A 25,121-nucleotide genomic window follows, 5' to 3' on the forward strand; every position below is an offset into this window, starting at 1 on the left:
GACATCTGAACCCTATATATGTCTTGCTAGAGCAACAACACAAAACACGACATTAGAGACCTTTTATATTATTTTGAGAAATGTGAAAACCTTTTCCACTCCATATGTCTGCTCTGTATTGCTCTGTTGTCCAACTTGCAGATACTAGGTGTTGACTGGGTGTGGCTTGGTATATGCAGTCGTCTACTTTTACCTGCCTATGTAAACTGGGCTTAGACTGGGCTTACAGACTGCCCCTCTGGCCTGTGTTACTGTTAGCCTGACCTCCTTCATTCACCTTGTCTTTTCTTTGTTTGGTTTGTTGTAGCAAACATGCATCACGCCACATTTCAGCGTATCCACACATAACAACATGACTGATTACTCTCCTATTTCCATATCCACACTATATTAGTTATTTTGGGTTATTAATTTAATTGACTAAGTTACATTTTATAAGTACAGGGTGACCCAAAAAAAACGGGAATTTTTGAAGTGTGTATTGGCAGACATGAGCAAGTGGCAGCACTGCGAGACAGTGACCTTGCGCAAGTAAACACACCCCCATTTTAGTAACCATGGATTTTTTGAAAATGTACAGGGGATCTCTGTCACTGTCACTGCGAATCGTTACGTGGAGATGTTACAATCCTTCGTCACACCTGAATTGAATAATTTTCCACATGTTCAAGAAACCTGGTTTCAACAGGATGGAGCGACATCACACACTGCACGGCAATCATTGGCGGCTGTGCGAGAATTGTTTGGTAACCGTGTGATCTCAAGATTCGGTAACGTTCCCTGGCCCCCTAGATCGCCAGATTTGTCCGTTTGTGATTTTTTCGTGTGGTGCTATCTCAAGAGTAAAGTGTACACGACTCGACCAAGAACTCTGGATGAGTTAAAACAGAGAATTCAGGATGAGATTCACAGTATCCCAGCTGAGATGTTGCAGCGGTCAATGAGGAATCTCAACAGCAGATTTCAAGAATGCATTCGTACAGGAGGACGCCATCTACAGGAAGCAATTCTTAAAAAATGAAAATTCCATCATTGTTTCTTAAATGGCATGTTTTAAGGTTTCAATTACTATGAATAAAATATTTTTCTTCCATCACGTTTGGTTTTATTGGATTGTTAAAAAGTTCCCGTTTTTTTGTGCCACCCTGTATTTCCGCATGTGTCTCCCTTTCTTATTGCTATCCTTTAGCTAGTTGATAACACAGTTGAGGCTACAACACTTGAGCTTATTATAGAGATAGGAAATACTCGCACAGTGACAACAAATTCTGTCTATCCACTAACCCTTAAAGCAGAGTAAATAGGTTCCATGAGACAGATTTCTTTTGTAGGTTAGTAAAGGAAGATGACAAGTGTGTGAGTTTTCTTTTTGTATCAAGCAGCAAGGAAGTCGTAGCATGATGTGTGTGCCAGGCGTTCGTTGTAATATTGAACATTTTGCTGGTCTCTATTCAAGTATTGCTAACACCACTTAATGGCCAAACTGACCAACTATACAATTCTTTTAAAAAAAATTGCTGATGAACTCCAGATGGAAAGGTTTAAGAAAATGTGTGGCTCTTCAGTGAGACGCTAACAGACAAATTCAGCTGTAAGAAAAAAAAAAAAAAAGGCTTTTGTGGTGAAAAGAACCAGCACAGAGGAACTGACTCAACAGACCTGTTCCATCACTCCTGTTGCCTCCAGTCAAACTGAGTCGTCAGAGGCAGCGCAGTTCCAGCCTAAATTCAGCATGGCCCCGCTGTAAGTAACTGTATGGGGTCTGGGAAATAAAGTCCACAGGCCAGGGACCAATTTGTCTGTCACAATCATTATGCTCAAATTAAATTCAATACAAGCCTGTGTCCACCTCAGCATGTGCCCTGTTTTACATCACAGAACCTCTGTGAAAACACTAGGCCTTCACGTTGTGAGTATTTGCATAAGATTACATTCCTACCTCTTTTTCTCTGCTTCATATCTGCTGAGAAGGCGTTGTAGACCACCACACTTGAAGCCTTGGAAGTGGGCAGCAGGGGCACCAACAGTGACAATGTCATAAATTGCATCTGTGAAGAGACAAGAGTAAAGCATTAAAATGCTGAGCAGGGCCTTGGATTTCCTTGACTTGTTGTAAACATTTACAAAAATAGGACCATTTGCCCTATATCTCACCAGCATGTTCTACAAAGAATCAACAAGAAAAGCACTCGGAGAGCGCAGACCTCCACCAAGACAGATCTGCCTCCCGTGTTTGTTTGTTTGTTTGTTAGCAAGATAACTCATAAAGTTATGGATGGATTTTCATGAAATTTTCAGGAAATGTTGATACTGGCACAAGGAAGAAATGATTAAATTTTGGTGGTGATCAGGCCCCCGTCTGTTTTGCAAGAGTGTCCTGGTCAAGATGGGCAAAAATCACACACACACACACACATCACATGAAATACAAGACAATATTAAATATGAAATAAAATTAGCAAAAGATGCCAGATAGCTACAGCCAGATGGTTTCATTTCCATGGTATTTAAAAGTACTCAACGGGACCAGTTCTTTAAGTTTGAGGTCATTTTGTAATGATTCCAAGCAGAGGGAGTAGCATATTTACATAGTTTATGTTAACATATTGAAGTCCAGTTTGGTGGGAAAACAATGCAAATAATCTGACCGTATTTACTGCAGCTAGAAGTTGTTTCTTAACACAATACATCATTAATAATGATGTATAAAACCCATGAACGCTGCACTGACCGTGATGAGATTCAATCCTTAGGTACTTAAATTCAGTATCAAATGAAAAGATATCTTCAGTGCTCAATAATATCTAAGGACTGTGGTTGATGCTGCAGACACATTGAAGGCCTAGATCTCTTTGTTCAGTGTTGTTATAGCAATAGGATTTAGAAAATACAAGCATGCAAACAAATAATTTTTACACCCAGAGGTACAACATGTGCTTGTACATAAACACGCAATGTCACTCTTCTCCACTCTGTCGATTGTGTTTGCTTCTAGGCGCGGATATTTGAGGCTGATTTATATCACGTCTCATCTACTCCATTACTGGTCCTCTCTCTCTCCGGCTACCTTGTGGTCTTAATGTAGTGTCGTCCCATGTTGAACCAGAAGGACGGCCAATGTCACAGCGCTTCATCCCAATTTGCAGACTGCCGTCAAAAGTAAATAAACACTTCACGGACAGCTAGGCGGCACAGAGGTGCTTACAACGAGCCTTGTTTTGAATGAGTAATGGATGAGGCTGACAATTAAATCAGAAAAACAGAGAGGAGGGAAAGGGGGTGGAAGGAGGATTATGGGGGTGAATATTTTGTTATGCTTTAGAGCCACATCAGTTAATGAACACTCTGGGGAACAGTCCAACCATAGGAAACTCAGCTTGAAAAATTGTTTACAATAGAAATTAATGACACAACTCAGATTCATGTATTGCTATAGACATGTGAATGACAGTGCAGCCAACAGGCAGCCGTCTGCTAACAACACCACAGTAGACCAAAGTGGTTTGATGTGTGGGGCTTTGCAACTACCCTCTGCTTCTCCCATTAATTATCCCAGTGCCTGGGCATGAGACTCCCTGTCCACCACACGTTTGGTCCCCTGAGTTTTCAGATGTCCCTTAATTGGTTCCCCCCCTAGCAGAAGTACACTACGATCCAGTGGCAGGTTTCAGAACATCAACCACAATGACCAATTTGTGCTTGATTTGCTTGCTCTCTCTCACCCTATCCTTTTATTTTCAATAAATCAGCAACAGAACAAGCAGTTTAAAACCTGTGTTCAAGTTCCAAAGGAGGAAATTGATTGTGGCAGCCAAGATGAGTGGTTATAAGTCATACTTAACCCATTCCTTAATCCTGTTTAACAATGACAAAATATCCCTTAACTCCACCCAAATGAGTGCTTGAACACTGTGCTCTGCTGAGGTTTGCCAAGCTTTTCAGGATGGAAATATTCTGCAGTTGTCATTTTCAAGACTGAAGACAGCTATTTCAAGCAAAACAAATGTAAACTGTTTTTGGCTCCAAGTGTTTGTTTTTTTTTCCCCCAGATTTCCATTTCTTACTGAATGATCAATAGGCTTAATGAAAATGAATGGCTTTGCGTTGTTGAGTGGATTGCATTGCCAACCTTGAGGAAATGCATCACTTCAGAAAATCAAATGAACAATAGAGCAGTTGACTCCAGTAGGGAACTGAGCCTCAGCTGCACAGAGGTATCAGTTCACATATTTTCTCTGCTTCACTGATTGCCATCATGTATTTCATGTATTTTCCTTTTTAAGACTGAACAAATTACACAAGTAAAAATAGATTCACTATGAAACAAGTACAGTACAGTAAATTAAAATTATGACATTCGCTACTATCTTGACAGCTGTCTAATTTAACAGCTTTTTCATCTACATATGTTGATGGAAAAAACTAATTTACCACTGTATAAGAAGTAATATTGAGGTGTGCAGGTGGCATATGGGGGAAATGACGGATTAATATAGGCAGCTACAATACCGATACCAAAAATGGGAGAGGAAGAGAGGGGAAAATATAAGAGATGATGAAATCCAAACAAGGTTGGTATGTCTTTACTAGGGTACCTAGAGACCCCATGTGTTCCTACTTTAATACAGCAAAAATCTACTGTTAACTTTTATGGACCATATATATTTGTCCCTTCATTGCATATTCACGTGGCCTAAGACTCCCCTCGAAAAAAATTTTGTACCACAGATCCATTTAGTGTGAATAAGTCACTAATTAATGTTTTAGAGAACAAGAATATATTCCACACTACTTGTGGAAGTGAAAATGTCTACCATCATACATGTGCATGTCCTGTTTAACCTAATACTTTCATTTTTTTCATTCTTTTCAAATTTTGAAGTCATATTAGCAAAGTGCAGGTCACATAGGGTCCTTAAATTTTACATTAAACTGGTGTTTTTCAACCTTGGAGTCACCTGGAATTCAAATGGGGACGCCTGAAATTTCTGGTAATTGATAAAAAAAACAAAACAAAACCCTTACTAATAAAAAATATATGTCAAGTTGACAGAGACAATCTCAATCCATAAAAGACTTGACAAACTCTGAACCTGAAACTGAAGCACTGTGGTACTGTTTATCTGTCAAATGTTCATTGTGGTCGGTTTCAGATGCTGCAGCTCTTTCATAATTCATAGTTTGAGTTCTTGTTTGTTCAGTATTAATTGTCAGCCTTGTAAATCCAAGCTGGACTGACTGTACATATCCTGACCAAGGAAAATAAAAATCTCACTTTGTGCGGTAATCTACACCTGGCTTTTCTGCCTCCGTCCATAATAATATACATTGTATAGACTAAATGTCTAAAATTAACATTTATTTGAAACATAGTATAGCAACTATTACATGATCAAAAACAAATTAATTTTAGCCAAAAAAAAAAAAAGTCTCCGTTTTGAATGTCTGGGGTCGCCAGAAATTTGTGACGTTAAGATGGGGTCACGAGACAAAAAAGGTTGGAAACCACTGCATTAAACAGAACAGATGTAGTTTTGTTACCAGTATGATACTTAAATGAACTGCTCTTGATGTCTCATTGCAACAGTGCTGCATTTATAAACACCATGCAGTATGTTCTGTTAAGATATGTAAAGGCAGTTCTGTGAAACCTTCCAACTCTTTCATGCAGCATCATTGCTCAGATTCCTTATTTAATTCTTTTAATAATATCTAGGTCTTAATCCTTGGCCATGCTGCTCAGACTCAGAGAAAAAACAGATTCCACTCCTTCTCCCTGGCTCAGTGATCATACTTGTGGTCCAAAGAGAGAATGTAGAAAGGACAAATACGCATGGAAATCACATGATCTGACGGTTTCCCTTGACAATAAGAGATCTCATGGCTGACTATCAGACTGCAGTTTAAGAGATGATGACGAGCTTACTTATTCCAGTTCTCCCAATTCTTATAAGCATTTAAGTTGTATCTAAAGTTACTGAGTTGATTTTTGTAAAAGGTGGGCAATATCAGAGCTTTGACTGCAGAAGGCATGCATGTCCTATATACCCCCCCCCCCCCCCCAAACACTTTAAGGATGTGTACACCTCTATTAGTTCTTACTTTTTAAAATTTTTTTGCCAATTACTACTTGCTCTTCAGCCTTGGTTTTTTTCCTGTCACTTTGAGCAATTGCGCCTCTCTTAAAAACCTAATCATTACCCCACTACACCCTCTGCAATTACCAAGCTCTTTATGAAATCTCCTTCTTCTCCAAGACGTTAGAGACAGCTATTGTCTTGCAGGTGATTGCATATTATGTAAGCCAACCACATTTTTGACAACTTTCAGCCTTGTTAAATTAACAGATGACATACCCTTTATTGCAGTCTCAAGTTTAGCTATAGATATTGATCATTCTATGTCAGGGGTTCTCAAATTTTTTCACACCAAGGACCACTTCATCATTAAAAAAAAAAAATTTCATGGCCCCCCTAACCAACCAGCCAGTTGAGCAGCATTATGTAGTAAATTCCCATTATGTAATGAAAGTTCAAAATGTAATAAGAATGTCACATCATCTTGTAATAAAGCCGCATTATGTAATAAACTGACGCATTTTGTAATAAACTACCTCAATGCATTATGTAGTAAATTTTTTTGCATTATCTAGTAAGTTATTACAATTTGAGACATTTATTTCAAAATGCACTTGACACATTTTTATTTTCATCTTTAAACTGTGTGGTTAAAGTTCTGATTACATTACCTGTAGCTCCTGTGACTAATTTCTTCTAAACTGCTCTGAAATTCTATTCATTTGGATTGTTATTACATAATGAACCATGTTATTACTTTTTTTTTTTTTTTAATAAAAATGTGTCAAAATGCGTTGACATAGTTTATTACAAAATGCGTCAGTTTATTACATAATGCGTCTTTATTACAAGATGATGTGACATTCTTATTACATTTTGAACTTTTATTACATAATGGGAATTTATTACATAATGCGGCTCAACACACCCTAAAAAAAGTTTTTTAACAGCCTATATGACAATATTATATTTTGTATATTACAAATTAAGTCTGCAGTATATTACAAATGGTGTTAACAGTTCAATGCTAACAGAATGTCTTTGCACCTTGTTGCTAACATTGGTTATCATTTCTCTACCTTTTCTCTTCAAAGATCCATTGTCCTATTTTAGACCTGTTCTAGTTGCTCTTTGTTTCGTTTTGTTTCGTTTCACTCTTTGTTTCTGATTAGTTAGCTATTTTACTTCATTTCCACCACAAGTCACACGAGGTCTTTGATATGACAATAGGCAACCTAGGTAACCTAACTGTTTAGAGACTGTGACGCAAAACATGGGTTTGCATAGACAAATTCAATAAAAGTCTACTTTTGGGCTTATTTAGGCTAAATTTGATTTGCTTTTAATTTAGAAAGGAATTATCTGTACTCATAACTTTGCTTTGGAAGTCAGATGAGGGTGATTTGAGAAACACACAATTTGACTTTTTTATGACATCCCCTTATGGATCTCTTGGGGGCGCTAACGGACAACTGGTGGAACACACTTCGAGTATTATTGCTCTATGTTTATACTGTGCCTTGAAACTTGCATTTGCCTAAAAGAGTCAGCACTTAATGCGCTATATTTGCACATGGCTACTGCAACCTACTCTGTTGTCGTTTATAACTTAAAGTCATCTGTTCCTCATTTCACTCATGGTGTTCCACAAGGGTCCATCTTAGGTCCATTATAGTTCTACATCTATGTGCCGTCCTTGACCCAGATTATTAGACAACATCAAGTACCAGTGTTACCCAGACTATATACAGTTATGTCTCATTACAATCCTCCACCCATAGCAGTGTACCACAACTTATCAGCTGTCTGTCTGACAGTCGTGCTCCAAAAAGGAAAGTGACAGCACTCTCTGTTTCGACAAGTAGATCAAAAATCTTGACAGGGTGGTCCATGCTTTTATTTTTGTCTTAGCTCAACTATGGTAGTGGACTTTATACTAGCGTACTACATTCTCTCCTCTATTGGCTAGAGTTAGTTTAAAATGCTGCTGCTATATTAATTTTAATATGCAAAGACACAATCATACCACAGTAATTTTAGCCTTTTCTGCACTGGCTACCTGTCTGTTATATTTTAAGTTATCTATATCAATATATCTATATCTATCTAATATTTAAGTGACCTCTTGAAACCCCATAAGTACTAGGTCACTCCTTCTGTAATCAGCAGGTTGTGGTCTTTTGGTCTGGTTGATGAAAGTGATGGGCTCTAAAACTCATCTGAATCATTTGCAGAGATTAGGTCTGCTCGTTAATAAGTCTCTCCTTAAAACGTATTTCTTGTATCATCTATCATACGATTGTTTTTCATATCCTTGTGCTGTATATTACACAGTAACTACATGTATATGGAGTTTGTGTTCTTGTTACTCCATTGTTAAATACATGTCTACTGATACCATTACCCAACATGAACTTCAAGTTATTTATATTAATAACAATGTTTCTAAAAGAATCAGTGAAGTCAGGATACACTGTCTATGTCCAAAAGGATATTCAATGATGTATGATGCAAGTCATTATTTAAGATTTGTAGCTGTACTCTTTGCTACTAACCGTCAGTGCTCTTCATTACTATGAGGATTATTTAAAGGTGGAGTGTGAGATGTTTTCCTGGAGCATTTTTTACTATATTGCTTAAAATCTCCTTCACACCCTAATTACAACCAATTAATTAAATGCTCTAACACAAAAATAAAAAAAAATTTAGTCACCTGTGGAACGGACAGGACTGAAAAAAACACCATCCAATCATTTTGAGCGCCCAATTGAAATGATTGAACAGTGATATGTCTATCAAACTCAACTGCCATTTGTCCCTCCCCCCTTCTGCATGTACCCCTCTTCATGCGTTCTCAGAGGCTTGGAGCACTTGTTCAGGAAACAAAGCCAGAGCCAGAGCTTGGCTATATTAGTTATATTAGGATGGAAAGTTCACCGGCAAACTGTTTTGTCACTAACATAAATCACTAGGAAATATAACGTTAGCCAGATAGGTCTGAACGGGGGCTGTTCTGTAAGAGCGGGGGTGTTGGAGGAGACTGAATGTGGTATGCATGGATCGGAGCCGGGGCCGGAGCCAGGGCCGGACAGAGCTGGGCGAATTGTTACTGTGCAGCGCTGGTGAACCCTCAGGAACAAGCATTGCACGTGCCAGTACTCTGGAGGCAATGTCTGAAGAAAGGGGTTTGGACTTTTGAATTGAGTATTTTCAAAATGTAGCTTGCTCCAACCGTTTTTATAAGATCTCATACCCCACTTTTAACACCATTAAGAAAACAGACGGCCATCCTCCAGGAGTCAGGGTCTGCTCCAGGTTTCTGCCTGTTAAAAGGGAGTTTTTCCTGTCCCCTGTCACAAGTGTTTGCTCCTGGAGGATTCTGTTGGGTTTCTGTAAATTGGCTTAAAGTCTGGTTTTGCCCAACTCGATATGTAAAGTGTCATGAGATAACTTTTGTTATGATTTGGTGCTATTCATTCATTCATTCATTTTCTGAACCCGCTCTATCCTCACTAGGGTCACGGGGGTCGCTTGGAGCCTATCCCAGCTACATAGGGGTGAAGGTGGGGTACACCCTGGACAAGTTGCCAGTTCATCACAGGGCTGAACATATAGAGACAAACAATCACTCTCACATTCACACCTACAGGGTGGGGAAGCAAAATTTACAATGAACATTTAGTTGTTTTTTCTCAGCAGGCACTACGTCAATTGTTTTGAAACCAAACATATATTGATGTCATAATCATACCTAACACTATTATCCATACCTTTTCAGAAACTTTTGCCCATATGAGTAATCAGGAGAGCAAACGTCAAAGACTGTGTGATTTGCTGAATGCACTCGTCACACCAAAGGAGATTTCAAAAATAGTTGGAGTGTCCATAAAGACTGTTTATAATGTAAAGAAGAGAATGACTATGAGCAAAACTATTAGGAGAAAGTCTGGAAGATACTATTAAAGAAGAATGGGAGAAGTTGTCACCCGAATATTTGAGGAACACTTGCACAAGTTTCAGGAAGCATGTGAAGGCAGTTATTGAGAAAGAAGGAGGACACATAGAATAAAAACATTTTCTATTATGTACATTTTCTTGTGGCAAATAAATTCTCATGACTTTCAATAAACTAATTGGTCATACACTGTCTTTCAATCCTTGCCTCAAAATATTGTAAATTTTGCTTCCCCACCCTGTATGGGCAATTTAGATTAACCAATTAACCTATTAGTGCATGTCTTTGGATGGTGGGAGGAGGCCGGAGTACCCAGAGAGAACCCACGCAGACATGGGGAGAACATGCAAACTCCACACAGAAAGGTCCCACCCCCCTTCGACTGGTGTTGGAATCGAACCCAGGACCTTCTTGCTGTGAGGCACAACTGCTGACCACTGCACCACCGTGTTGCCGATTTGGTGCTATATAAATAAAATTTGATTGATTGATTGATTGAGCTTTGTGTTTTTGGTTTCTGAGTTTGTGTGTACTGCGCATAAACAAATGAATTTAAGGTGTGAGCTCTATTCTCAGATAATTATCACAGTGTCTATCAGTGAGTTGACACAAGTGTTTTAAGTTTCAGTGCAGATTTGCTTCTTTTTCTTGACAGGGTAAGTCGGTGTTAGAGCCGTATGATGCCTTGATTTTCCCCCTTTATCCGTCCTCCCTGATGTCTTCAGTGAAAGAATCTCAGTTTCAACTTTCCATCAATCATGTGGTGTATAGTTGAAACTGAGCCCACTCATAGATAGTCAGGCAGCGGTTAGTCGCTTTAACACACACAGACAGTTCCAGGGCAATAGAAGGCTCTGCCAGCTTGAAAGCAGCGGTGGAGGAGACCATCTCGACTTTCCCTCCAGAAAAACACAAAGGGCTTCATTAGCGTTTTGTCTATCCTTCTCAGGCCAAGTTAATTCTCACCTTTCAGCTTGGGTGATGACCTAAACCACCCTGTTTGAGCCCTGCCTATCTCTGACAGATGGACAAGTGAGGCATAGACAGATATCAGTAGGTGACGACCGCAGCAGTTTCAGCTCATAGACAAGTTTTTACACAAAATGTCCGTCAGTAACTGGGCTGTTGGTTTGAAAGTTGTTCCGAGTTGACTTTCTGTTGGTCCAAATCTCTTAGGTCATTAATCTTATAATAATAAACCTTCATCAGTAGTTTAATTACCTGTTTTTCTGGGGCACGTCACTCTCATTCTCTGGGTGTGCAGGTTTATTGGGATGAACTCCAGTGACTTCTGGGCTTTGCAACAGCTTGGCTTGAATGAACAGCCTGAAAAACAAAATATTTGATTGTTAGAGGCCTTTTTACTCAACAATATAGCTGTACGATCATGTTTAACACATGGCTTTCATCTTTAGAGCGTGTGCTTATGTGTTTATGTAAAAATGGTCAATGGCGCGGAACAAATTAGACGGCATTAGACAATAAACTGAGCTGATGTACAGATGTTCACATTGATTTTCCCACAAAAAGAAAACTCTTGTGCAATGGAATAAATTAAGATTTGTTTAATGAGCAGACAGAGTGACAAAATGGAATACATCGCAATTAATTTAATTTAAATTAAAGATTACAGACGTAGCTACAGCGCAAATTCAATTACACATTGTGTGACATTTTTAACAACTTAATCACCACAATATTAGCAGTATAATTCTCTTTCATTCATTCACTCTTTTTCTGTAATTGGTCTGGTCTGTCAATAAGCACGCCTTAAGTAATAAAGAACATTTAAAGAATCCTTAAATACTGATGCTTCCCAAACATTTAATATTAAGTCACACATTTCATTTGATTCAGTCATTTTAAACCAATTTATTTGATACTGAATTCCATTATTTTATTTTTTAAAAGCCATTCTTATTTAGGAGCCTAAAAATATCACTTAACTCCACGGTTCTCAGTAGGGGGACTGTGGCCCGATATTGGGCTGCAGAAAAATGCAAGAGGGGCCTTGAGATGGCTGCAAATGTTTAAAAAAATGCTCTAATGACAAAGTGATGACACAAATATTTAACTAAATTAAGACGTGCCTTAAGAAAGAGGTGCTTCATTTGTATAAAATAACTGCCTAACTCAATAATAACAAATAGATATATAGATTAAAATACAGTGTTGGGCAGCAGCATGGCTGTGCACAGCATGGAGGTCTGGATCTCTGTTTTTTTCCCCAATGTGTGTATAAATAAAAGCAGTGAACTGCCTAGAACAGTTCAACTCTGGTGCTCTGAACCTTAACACCAATAAGATTTCCCCGCGGTGCTCGTATGTGTGTGCACCTATATTAATGTCGCTACATTACAAAGCTGTTCTCCGACATGTTGAGAGGCAGGACATAGTGTCACTTGACTTCCTTACCAGTTTCCCTATATTAGCCTACACTGTTGTAGCAGTACCATGCATTTTCATACAGATGTTTTACTATTTGTTTTAAGCAAGCACTTCAATAAATGTTAGCTTGAAAGAAAGAACTTTTCATCAAGGGGAAAGTCTTTGTCATATGTAGGGGGACCTTGGCAGCAGAAAGGTTGAGAACCACTGAGTTAACATGTTTGGGTTTTTTTTTTGGTTATGTATGAGAAAGAACTAATTACAGCTCAACACCTATCTATCAGTCAATCATTTTCATCAACGTTCAATAATTTGAGGTAGAATCTTCAAAACACTTTGCGTTAAACCCAAAACACTGTTCAAAACACACATCAAAAACTTCTGCACAGCGATAGTTCTTGTTTGTGCCGCACAGCTGAACTAAAAACCACAATCTGATACTTTGCTGTTCAAATCTCAAATATGCAAACATAAGTGATGAGTCTCTTTGAAATCAGGCTTAGCTTTCAAGAACAATGAAGTAACAGAACCCATTTTAAAGTGTTGTGATGTTTCCTGGTAGAGGTAATTCACTTAAAATCAAGCTAAGGTATAATGGGGAAGGGAAGGAACAAAGGTGAAAACAAAGAACAAAAACATGTCATATCAGGAAATTTCATAGTCTATTTTGACATCAAAACATTTAATTAAATCATTTTTAAATATAAGTCACTTTAAGATTCCTATTATGGCTTGAGGCTCATTATGTGTAAAAATGACTCCACATCATTTATAATCAGTTTCTATTAAAGGTCATACACATCTTAAACATACTAAGTCTTTTAGTTAACGATCAAAGTGCTGACTAGATTAGCTTGTATTATTGGTGTTTCATTTGGATTAGTTCTATGTAAACATATCACTGGAGTGGCAATCTAAAGGACGGTCAAGAATCTTGGCTCTTTTAGCTTTATATCATTACAGCATAATGACAAAGGTCTCAGCCAATCAATCAACCAATCAATCAATCAATCAATCAATCAAATTTTATTTATATAGTGCCACATCATAACAAAAGTTGTCTCATGATACTTTTTATTTACAGCTCTGAAAAAATTAAGACCACTGCAATTTCCTCTGAAATCATCATGTCTGCGTGTATGACAGCCATTCCATTCCTGTGTCCGTTGAATTCCAACACAAACACACCTTATTCTACTGAATAAACACCTGATCCATGTTTTATTTAAGAAGTAGAAGTATAAAAACCACTACTGTGTCCATCACTATCTTCTTACAATAGGCATAAACAGTGCTATTAGTACCACAAAAGTAACTGGAATCATAAACTAACTATTGAAAACCACTGGACTTCTGCTCTGACAATGTTCCCAAACTCTGACGACTGGTTTTTCTATCAGGACAATGCTCCTGGACTCAGTAAAGGTGTGGATGACGGACCACCAGATGAAGACCCTGTCATGGCCAGTCCAATCTCCAGACCTAAACCCACTTTGAAAACCTCTTTGAGCCTCTTGAATTTCTCTGCCAGGAGCTGCATAAAGTCATCTGATAGCAATGGTGCAGAGCCAAGACACATGACAGCTGTCATTGAAAATCAGGGTTATTCCACCAAATACTGATGTGTGAACTTTTCCCAAGTTACAACATTAGTATTGTGTTGTTTAGAAATGAATATGAACTGGTTTTCTTTGCATTATTTGGATCTGAAAACACCTGCATTTTTTGTTATTTTAACCATGTTTCATGTTCTGCAAATACATGCTCTAAATAACAATTTTTTTTACTTGAAATTTGGGGGAAACGTTGTTGGTAGTTTAGAGAATAAAACAAAAATGTTCATTTTACTCATTACTTACATATTCCTATAAATGGTAAAATCAGAGAAAGTGATAACTTTGCAGTGGTCTCATTTTTTTTTTTTTCCAGAGCTGTAGAGTCTAAACCAGACTCTAAAGCCAATTCACAGACACCAACCGAATCCTCCAGAAGCAAACACTTGGTGACAGTAGTGAGGAAAATCTCCCTTCAAACAGACAGAAACCTGGAGCAGACCCTGACTCTAGAGCAGGGGTGTCAAACTTATTTTCCTCCGGGGGCCACATTCAGCCTAATTTAATCTGCAGTGGGCCGGACCAGTAAAATAATAGCATGATAGCCAATAAATAACGACAACTCCAAATTGTTTTAGTGCGAAAAATAACATTCAGTTATGTCAATATTTACATTTACAAACTATCCAAACAAAAAGGATGTGAATAACATGAAAAATGAAATTTGTTAAGAAATATAAGTACAATTTTATCAATATTATGCCTCCACTTATCATTTATACATGTGTATTACAGATCAGCTCTACAAAGGCACAACACATTTAGTAACAGGCAAAATATTGTTAAAATTGCACTTAATTTTCTTTAGACATTTCAGGCTGTTCATATTTGTTCAAGTTATTCATATTTTATTGTTAAAGGATAGTTTCTTAATGTATTTTCAAAATTTAATGTTTTTTTGCACTAAATCAAAGAGATAAAATTGGTGTTGTCATTATTTATAGGTTATTATTATATTAGTTTTGAGTTTGATGCCCTAACTTGCACTTTGCAAATTCATCCCACGGGCCAGATTGGAACCTTTGGTGGGCCGGTTTTGGCCCCCGGGCCGCATATTTGACACCTGTGCTCTAGAGGAAGGACATCTGCCTTGACCAGGTGGGGTTAAAGAGCAGTGACATGCAGTCAGAGGAGGCAGGGGAAGCAGAGCCTCCCTTGTCAATCTTGAAAAGAAAAAGAGTTAACTATAAAATATAATAAATGTTGATAGTTGTCAGCTGGTATGTCCTATAAACTCATTTTCCGTTCGAATCCAATATTGTTATTATTATTATTTTTTTTTTTTTGTCAATTAGAATAGCAGAATTTCCGCATGCTCCGTTCAAATACAGGGAGGAGATGCGTTGTGAGGCAGCACTGTGCTGTGCCTCCAGGAGAACTGTCTCCTCCCCTCATGAACTCTGCTGGTACCCCATGAAAATATTGTGTCGCTGTCCCTCTGTATATCACAATTAAAATGCTTTCAAACACTCTGATTATATGCTCTATCCTTCCATAATCTGCATAACGTATGGAATGTATTTCCGTAATGTGTTTAGGCTCGCAGATTAATCATAAAACCGCAGTGAAAAAGTCACTAGGGGAGGCAAACAGTTCCCCTGCCTCATGATAGATGGCGCCTGTGAGTCCACAGATTCATGCGCTTATAATCTTCTTCGTTCTTTTATATACACTTTAATTCACCTCATCAAAAATGGAAGATTACATTTCTGAGCTGAGAATGGATGGATTTCATGTACAAATAAAGGTAAGACCATAAACTTTTTTTTATTTTTAGTTTGAAATGGCTCTTTTTGAAGGTTTCCTGTTGAGTTCCTGCCAGTCTACCTATGCTGACTTGATGCAGAGCCCATATACCCAGGCCATTCCTTTTGCTCACTCTCTCTATTCCAGTTTCTAAGGCCACCATATATTTGTAGATCTGGCTCTGAAAGAGTCAGTGCCTCCCCAGCCATGAACCCCACTGCACGTCACTGTTAAAGAGAGAGAGTGATAATACACTAGATCCATAAGGTATCTGCCTCTCAGCTCCTCTGCCTGACAAGTACTATAGCTCTACTTGGCATTGAGAAGGACCAAACTGAGCTGCATTCATCGTGATCCATCCTAGTTGTTAATTATAGTCACACAACACAACCAAACACACCTGTAACATATTCAGATGGCCTTGCTCAAATGGTGCGTAGATCAGCAAATCTGCTATCTGTCACAGATTTTCCAAAACAATTTGGCAGGTAGTCCAAACATGAAAACAAATCCCATGTACCTCTGCTACTGTACATAATGCTGAAACTGCTCACCCACTCATGCTGAAATGTGTTAACTCAAAAATGGATAACACTTACGACTCTGCAAGAGCTAACAGCAAAGTGCCTTATTATTTCCAAGCACTGAAAAATCAATCATGTCTTCTTACTACAGTGGACACAGATTTTCTACCACTTGTCAATGTGAATGTAAGCAGAAGTCATTCCTAACCACTAAATATATGTATATCTGTATATTAAACATACTGTAGAGAAAAGCAGCCCTATAAATAAAATTGTGAAGTTCAGAAAACTAAATGCAAACACTGTTTTTTGAGCTGACTCACTGGTCAAGCCGTTACGTAGGGCTAAAAAATTGTTCAGATGATAATGAGTCAGCCTACATTTACCTGCCGTATAAGTGTAATACATGGATGGAATGGGTATTTCTAGTACTTTGAGAACATACAAAGATATTTGTCAGTTTCAGCCATTTTCACTGAAGTCTTTGTGAAAAACATCTCACCTACATAAGGGAAAAAAAACTATATCAAAAATTGGAAAATTCTTCAGCATATGAAAAGTTGGTGTTTTCACTTGAAGTTGCCAAAATTTACATTACCATAGGCTCAGGTATATTGTTGACTGCAACTCCTGTAATTTTGGTGAAAAAAGATTAATCAGTTTAGGAATGGGGGATATCAATATGAAGGGAAGTCTGGTTACGTAGGGTAAATTCTGAAGTCCTCGAGGCTGGTAATCAAAATTATCTGTCAAGCACAAATGATTTAATATTATCCCAATAGTATGCTTGGAGTGAATAAGTATAAATAATGTTTAAAACCTATAATCATTAAGGTTGAGATATAAACCAGTACTCTCTTGGGCAAGTAAACTATAAGACATAAAAATGTAAATGTGTACATCAAATGTAGTCTTTTAAAACAATGAAAATCAATTGTGTGTCTCTCTCTCTCTTTTTTTGTAGACATCATTTAGCAACAGTAAAGTTGGTTTTAGGACTCCCAGACAGTTATGTATCAGCTACAAATGACAAAATAAGTCAATTTTAAAGTATTTTTTCACCCAACATGTTCATAGTCCCCTGACATTGCGCTGTGGTGAAACGTAAAATCAGTGAATGATTCAAAGCGCACTTCCTGTTCCAATCAACCTGAACCTTCCCAGACTGATACTGATGTAGAGCTAACTATTTGGGTCTTCTCTACCTAATTAATTTAATTAAAAATTGTTCACACCCTCCAATCAGTGGTGCGCAGCCAGACTGTCCTTCAGTGGAAGTCGATGAATCCACATTCATTTTCCAGGCTGAGCTGAAGCTGTTATTGCTCTTACTCAGAGGCATCAGTCCCCTTTGACAAAATGTCGGTTTTGTCTTGCAGAACATCTGCGTTGATTGGTTACCTGTTTGTTAATTACCCCATCCCCCGAAAAGGAGGTAAGGGGTATTGTTTTTGGTTCGGTTTGTTGCTGTCTATTTGTTGACACTTTAGCAGCAAAACTATTGGTTGAATTCATACCAGATTGGGTTTATAGATTGCCAGTGACCCTGAATAGATGTCATTACATTTTAGGAAAAGTAGGTCAAAGTTCAAAATTTTTATGATTTTTTTCAAATCTTCCCGTTTACTGATAATGGGTGAAATATGTGCGAGAGGCAGGGTTTGTTGTGCCTGGTTCCACTTATTTGTAAGTGAACTAAGGATATTAAAGCCACACAGTGATTTCACACACAAAGTAACAGTCTTCAGTTCCTTCTTGGAAAAGGATGTCATAGTAAAGTGGTGAAAAAATTCTAAATATAGCACACATATAGACCACTAAAAAAAAAAAACCAAAAAACAAACAGCTAACCCTTTCAGACCCATTAGCCTCTCAGCACCTGACTGACTTTTTCACACTTTTCAGAGAGCATGCAGAGGGAGGAGATGGGCTTACAGCAGGATGAAGTTACACTTCATATTAAAACACCAGGGAACCTAGAGATGTTCAGAAATTAGTACAGTATTTGGTATGTACTTTTTCTGCACATCTCATGTCCACTGGATGTCATCTGGTTTACGAAGACCATGGCATGAGTCCTGTATTTTGCCAGGGAAGCGATCATTCAACTACTGTGAATGCATAAACATCTAACCTTTCAGAAATAAACTTCTTCTCGGTGAAGCTCAACACACTTTGTGCTAAGAGGGATTCTTTGCAGAGGTTACATTCTAGTGTAGGCTGTCAGCCCTGCGTGGTGCTCTCACACCGTCAGCTCTAGTCCTTCGGGGACCAGGCTAATAGAGCTGGTGACCGTTGTGGGTTAGATGAATTAGCCATATCAAATCCCCATCTGTTTGCCCAGGTGGGCTGGCCATGTGACAGAGAAACTAGATGCCAGCAGTCCTGCCCAACATCTGGCTGCTATCTGTTCTTTTAATGTTTCTCGTCATTTTTTTGCTCTTAGCCACTTATATGTTTAACTTTGGCTCCTTCCAGAGATGTACAACCAATATCTTATGCATTTAGAGACTGGTACCCAGATGCCTGAGGACAAACTACAAAAAAGAAAGCAACAAGACTACAAACTAGAGCAAGCAGCGCTGGAAACACAGTGGCTGGTAAGCTGGTAAGATCAGTGTAGGTCTGTTCAAGTATGTTAAGGGTTTCATCTCCACGGTATTGAGAGCACAGCGGGACTTCCTAATCAATCCGCAGTTAGATAAGTTGTAGACATACAGAGGGACTGAAGACATGCTGTGAGAGCAGTGGAATAAGTCGGAGACTAGAGAAGCAAGTCATGTCGTACAGTCTTTAACTTTATCTAATTTATGTCCTTTAACATTCGGTTAGGATTCTACAGGCTGTTATTCATTTTTAATATTTTATATGTAAAAATAACCTGCAAAATATTAGATGTGTGATCTACAGCTGAACTTTACCTGGAGGCAGCAGACAGCAGAGACTACTGTTTTAATACAGATATTGTAGAGAGAAAGCAAGATATGAGCTATCATGTCCATCTGTCTTGTTATCCATAGAATAACGAGCTCGACTGCCAGTCACAGAGAAATAAGATGTTTTAATCTGCAGTGTGAACAGCGCAGAGAAGTGCACTGGTGCTGGAGGTCCAACAAACATGAATTTATGAATGAAAAACAATTATTAAAACATCCGAAGGGCTTGCCGAGGTCAGCTCCTCATTAAAAATGGATAAGTAAAACATTTAAGATGCAGGACCTGAACATCAGGACTGAACATTCCAAATCCTCCCAGAAGAGTGTTCCTCTTCTGTCATTTGTTATTCTGCTCCCTGCAGTTTAGTCGACTTTCTGTTGTTTTTTTTTTCTCATTTTCCTTCTTAGGTCTCTTCATTTGACCCATGGAACATGCATAGACTATTGATTGTTCTTTTAAAAATAAAAGGTGCAAGTCCAAGCAGAATGCATTCTGTCTTGTTCAGTCACAATCTATTCTCTACAGAGATATTGAAAATTAATCGTCTAATTCTGGCCTGAATTAACAGGCTGAGCAAGTGCATGAAAATCTACCAGCTGTAGAAAAAGCCAGTAGGCAAATGAGCAGATCATGAAAAATACATTGACATGACAGCTTCTGATTGGTAATGTTAATAATAATAATAATAATAATAATAAAAATAATACTAATACTAATACTAATACTAATACTACTACTAATAATAATACATTTTAAATCATTAATACTGAATCTAATTTCATTATATTTATGCACAATTCAATTCAATTTCATTACAGAGGCCAATATCACAATTAATTTGTCTCACAGGGCTTTCCAGAAATTGTTGAAATTATAAAAAAAAAAAAAAAAAAAACACAATGAAAATAGGCAAACAGTCAAGTAATCAGTAAGTAAACAGTCGCTGAAACAAATGGATCAATGTCCTAAGCATCCCCTGCCCTTAGACCCTCCTTCTAGGCAAAGAAAAACTAAAAAAAAAAAAAACAGTGGGAAAAAGAGAAACCTTGGAGAGAACCACAGTGAAGGACAGATCCACTCCCATGGACGGACAGACTGTAATGAGACCAGGACTGACAGACAGTATATGTATGTGACGGTAAAAACAAATGCTCATATGTATCTGTGTAAATCAGTTCAACTAACGCAGACCTTTAAAATCATCCAAACCTACACAAACCAGGTGATTTAAAGTAAAACTGGATCTCTGTCAGTAAAGCGAAGGCCTCACACCCTTCCAATTCAATCAAATGCATCTTGCAATGTTAGAAAAAGTGAGAAAAACAAAAAAAACCTTGGCCTCCTCCTTTTGAACTGAAAGCAGTTTAGTCATTTTTGCATAATTGTCCCGACAGAAACACAGCTGTAAACAAAATTTTGGGGGAAGAAACTATATTGAAAATCAGCATTGAAACATGACTTTGTATCTTTACCTGAATATGATGTCTGTACCCAAACTAGTTTAAAAATGTTTGTAGAGTTTGTTCTTTAGTGTTTGGAGATAAGAAAATCCAGTGGGTTTCAATGAATTTATATTCATTAATTTCTTTTCATTCTAGTAATTATCTTTAACCCTTTAAACCCTAAGCTTAAAATGGTTTGCCTGGACTTTTTTTTCTTATTTTAACTATAAAAACGTTAGAAAATATGCTGTGAGTCCGTTTGCACATTTTTCCAGGGCACTTTTTTTTCCAGATCTTTCAAAATCTAGCAATCATTTAGAATTTACTGCATGTTATAATTCTGCTAAAACAGCTTCTTCTCCAGTACTAGTACAGTTCTCCAGTTCTAATACAGGCATGAGTGAAATTACCGTAATGAACCAATAAGGCCTGTAAAGTGCAACATCTAAGGTTTCAGAAACTGTCAGAATTTTTCCAGTTGCACAAACAGTGAAAGAGTAGCATCCATCCAAACTGCATATGCACAGGGTGTCAGAGATGACACGTCGGGTTTTAATGCAGTGGTTCCCAACTGTTTTTGGTTCGTGACCCCATTTTAACATTACAAATTTCTGGCGTCCCCAGGCATTCAAAATAGAGACATTTTTTTTGTTGCTAAAATTAATTTGTTTTTGATCATGTAATAGTTTGCTATACTACGTTGCAAATAAAAGTTAATTTTAGATGACATTTAGTTTATATAATGTATATTATTATGGGCAGAGGCAGAAAAGCCAGGTGTAGATTACTGCACAAAGTGAGAATTTGATTTTCCTTGGTCAGGATATGTACAGTCAGTCCAGCTTGGATTTACAAGGCTGACAATTAATACTGAACAAACAAGAACTCAAACTATGAATTATGAAAGAGCTGCAGCATCTTAAATTTCAGGCGACCCCATTTGAATTCCTGACGACCCCACATGGGGTCCCAACCCCAAGGTTGAAAAAGAGTTAACCTGCTTATCATTTCTACTTGTCCTCCTACAGATTGACACACTATCTCCACCGTCCACCTTCCTTCAGACACATTAAAACTATACCGTATGATGTGGCATTTTTACACTTTTGTCATCTTAAAATGCTCCTAATAAGCGTGTGTCAAACTAAAATGTAAGAGAAATCCATCAGGTACTGAAACTCAAAATGTTTAATTCTCATATATTGCTGATATTTCTGATAAAATTCTAACCAATCATTTTATTCAGTCCGAATGAAATAATTGGCCGAACCTGGCTGAGCCTCCTGTCAATCATCCATTACTGCTGTCTCACATCTGATATGTGTCCCTCTGAATCTGATGCTTCACTCGTGCTGCTCCTCCTGTCACTGACCACAGTCTCCTGTCTAGGATGTGAATGGATAGAACTCAAATGCACATGTGGAAGGGAAAAACAGATTTATTTACAGAAACAACAACTACGGGGAACAAACAGGAGTCCAATGAATGAAGGATAGTCCAGAAGTCGGATGTATTGGATTAAACAGACAAGTCTGCAAAAGCTCAGCTTTTATGACCGCAGGACTCATACAGGCACATGTACATGGTGTCACACAATGTAGGATGATGAAAGATGACAAATGTATGGACTAGGAAACCTCAAATGTCCATGGAAAATTTGCGGAGGCTGCGTGTTCGCAGTGCGCGTGCCCATCGCCTGGACACCTCATCTCCCAAGTGATGAGAAAACACTGACCCAGCACTGCACAGACCAGACCCTTAAATACAGGGTCTACTGATGGAACAGGAGCCGCAGGCCCGGGGCAGGTGGATGATGTAACTGATTACTGAGGGAGGGGTCCACAGACACGCTGAAGCAGACTGGACCTCCACCACCACCTCTGCTTCCACTGCCCGCATCAGGTGAGAGGAGGAGAGCGTCAGAGCTCAGGCGGGGGGAAGTGGGCGGGGCTTTGGAGGGAGGCGGGTTATTCATATTCAAACTTTTACAAAGTGCTGTGAGAAATGCCACATGGGTAGGTATAACTTTAATTATCAGTAATTAAGCTGCAGCGCTTTGCTCACCTGGCGTTTTTTTTTTTTTTTTTAAAGCCTGCCATCCAGTAAAGTTTAAGCTGGGCTCAAGTAAGACTGGTGAGCTCCTTCATGTATTGCAGAATCTGGACCACACAAGGGACATGTCAGGAACTATAATGACCAACACCACATAATCCATTTCTTTCGCTCTCAGCTTCTTCCCTTTAGAGCTCAGGCAAGCGGTGCAGAGGCTTAGCTACCATTATGTCTTATCAGCTCAGCAAAGCAAAAAGCAACAGAGACAAATATCTCATTATGGGGATGAGAGTAAAATTAATCAGTTATCATTCTATCCCTTTGTCCCTACCACGGCACACTAAAATATGCATGGGAAGAGATTACAGAGACTGAAGGAAACAAATCTGGCCATTTTTGCTGTTTAAAATTGTTATGCATTGTTATTTTTGTTCAAATAAGCATTAACAATAATTTAATGAATGTGGTTGAGGCCAGAGGATACTTATGTCTCATATATATATATATATATATATATATATATATATATATATAAAATGTGTTTTCACTAAATTCTTATGCTTCAAGTTTACATAATTAAAGTCAAACAAAAAACTCATCACTAATGTATTTCCATCATCACTGGCTTTTAGTGTTGTAATCACACGTTGCCTGTTTCCCTGTTGACTGTTGCAGGCAGCTGAGAAATTGCCTAATTAATTTTTATGTTTAAATTAGAGCTAACTGTTCGAATTAATTTTATTATGTAAAACATCTGCTAAATGTGCGGAAAAAATATGCGCATACTAAGATGAAGAAAGGAAGACTGGATATTTGTAGATGAGATGCAGGAATTATGTTTTGTATGCATGTGATTTGTATTTGCCGCTAACAGTGACTTCACAAAAACACAAAAGGCATATGTGCACACAGATTTCTACTGCCGCTCATGAAAACTGTGTTGCTATGGAAACTTTTTGACAGCAAGTAGATAAATGAAACAACCTTTCGCTAAGCTCGCCATTGACACTAATTGCTGTGAGCCCATCCTTCTGCTCGTAGCCATTTGGCCTCGTAGGACTTAACCTGACAAGCCTGAGGCCGGACTGGGATGTGAAACCAGATCAATGCCGGACCCAGTTGAATCAAATTTGGTCTCAAACCAAACTGAGCCAATAAACATTACTCTACTTTTTAGTCTCCTGAATTCCTCCATTAATGACTGAGTTTCATCCTCAAAACACCATCTATGTAGACCAGTGTTTTCCAACCTTGGGGTCGGGACCCCACACGGGGTCACCTGAAATTTCTAGTAATTGATAAAAATAAAAAATAAAAACTTACTAATAAAAAATATATGGTGAGTTGACAGAGACAATCCCGATACATAAAAGACATGACAAACTGTGAAGCTGAAACTGAAGCACTGTGGTTCTGTTTATCTGTCAAATGTTCATTGTGGTCGGTTTCAGATGCTGCAGCTCTTTCATAATTCATAGTTTGAGTTCTTGTTTGTTCAGTATTAATTGTCAGCCTTGTAAATCCAAGCTGGACTGATTGTACATACAGTATCCTGACGATGGAAAATAAAATTCCCACTTTATGCAGTAATCTACACCTGGCTTTTCTGCCTCTGTCCATAATGATATACGTTATATAGACTAAATGTTGTCTAAAATTAACATTTATTTGAAACATAGAATAGCAAACTATTACATGATCAAAAATAAATTCATTTTAGGAAAAAAAAAAGTCTCAGTTTTGAATGTCTGGGGTCGCAAGAAACCACTGATGTAGACTAAGGCTTTCAACAATATTATCGCTGCTACCAGCACAAATTCTGTAAAAACAAACATATTTTACCCCTTAAGAGACAAGGACTTGGGTTATAATAAGAAGGTAATTACGGTGTCTCCTTCCAAATACTGTCAAGAACTCCATTTCTTTTCACTGTACAACACAACACTCCTTTCTAGTTAACAGTTGTTCTGTACGTCCAAGGACAAACCATGATGAGAAGGAGAAAAAAGACCTTCACAGAGCCAAAAAACACATCTGAACAGGAAAACTGGCACAAAACATCTCCCTAAATGTTACTGAAAACAAAGCGCATTTGACTGAATACAGCATCTATGTCTGAGAGTGTAAAATATAAAATGGTCATGCATTCATACCGGTAATCTTGTCCAGCTCAGCCAAAGTCTCCTGGTAGCAGCTGATGATTCCTCCATAACGTGTCATCACCTCCTTCCTCAAGTTGTCCCAGTGAGGAGAAAGCTCCCCCAGCTCCCTCAAATCCTGCACCCTGTCAATAAACACACACCATTACTGTTTCATGAGGAACAATGTTATCAGTATGCCTCTTGGTGTTTGGTCTAGTCTCATCTTACCATGAAATTAAATACAAA

The 25,121-nt window shown here is 38.1% G+C and overlaps 1 protein-coding gene across 5 annotated transcripts in view; it reads right to left on the reverse strand.

Moving 5' to 3' along the window:
* The window catches only part of inpp4b (inositol polyphosphate-4-phosphatase type II B), a 306,898-nt gene that overhangs the window by 68,709 nt on the left and 213,068 nt on the right, over positions 1-25,121 (reverse strand). For all 5 annotated transcript variants that reach the window (XM_030140356.1, XM_030140349.1, XM_030140365.1 and 2 more), the window contains 3 exons: positions 24,888-25,018; positions 11,254-11,358; positions 1,940-2,048 (listed from right to left, as the gene is read on the reverse strand). In XM_030140356.1, coding sequence (XP_029996216.1) covers positions 1,940-2,048; positions 11,254-11,358; positions 24,888-25,018 — 345 coding nt within the window. The remainder of the gene's footprint in view (positions 1-1,939; positions 2,049-11,253; positions 11,359-24,887; positions 25,019-25,121) is intronic.

Source organism: Sphaeramia orbicularis, chromosome 1 (genome assembly GCF_902148855.1).
Source record: "Sphaeramia orbicularis chromosome 1, fSphaOr1.1, whole genome shotgun sequence".
Classification (NCBI taxonomy): Eukaryota; Metazoa; Chordata; class Actinopteri; order Kurtiformes; family Apogonidae; genus Sphaeramia; species Sphaeramia orbicularis.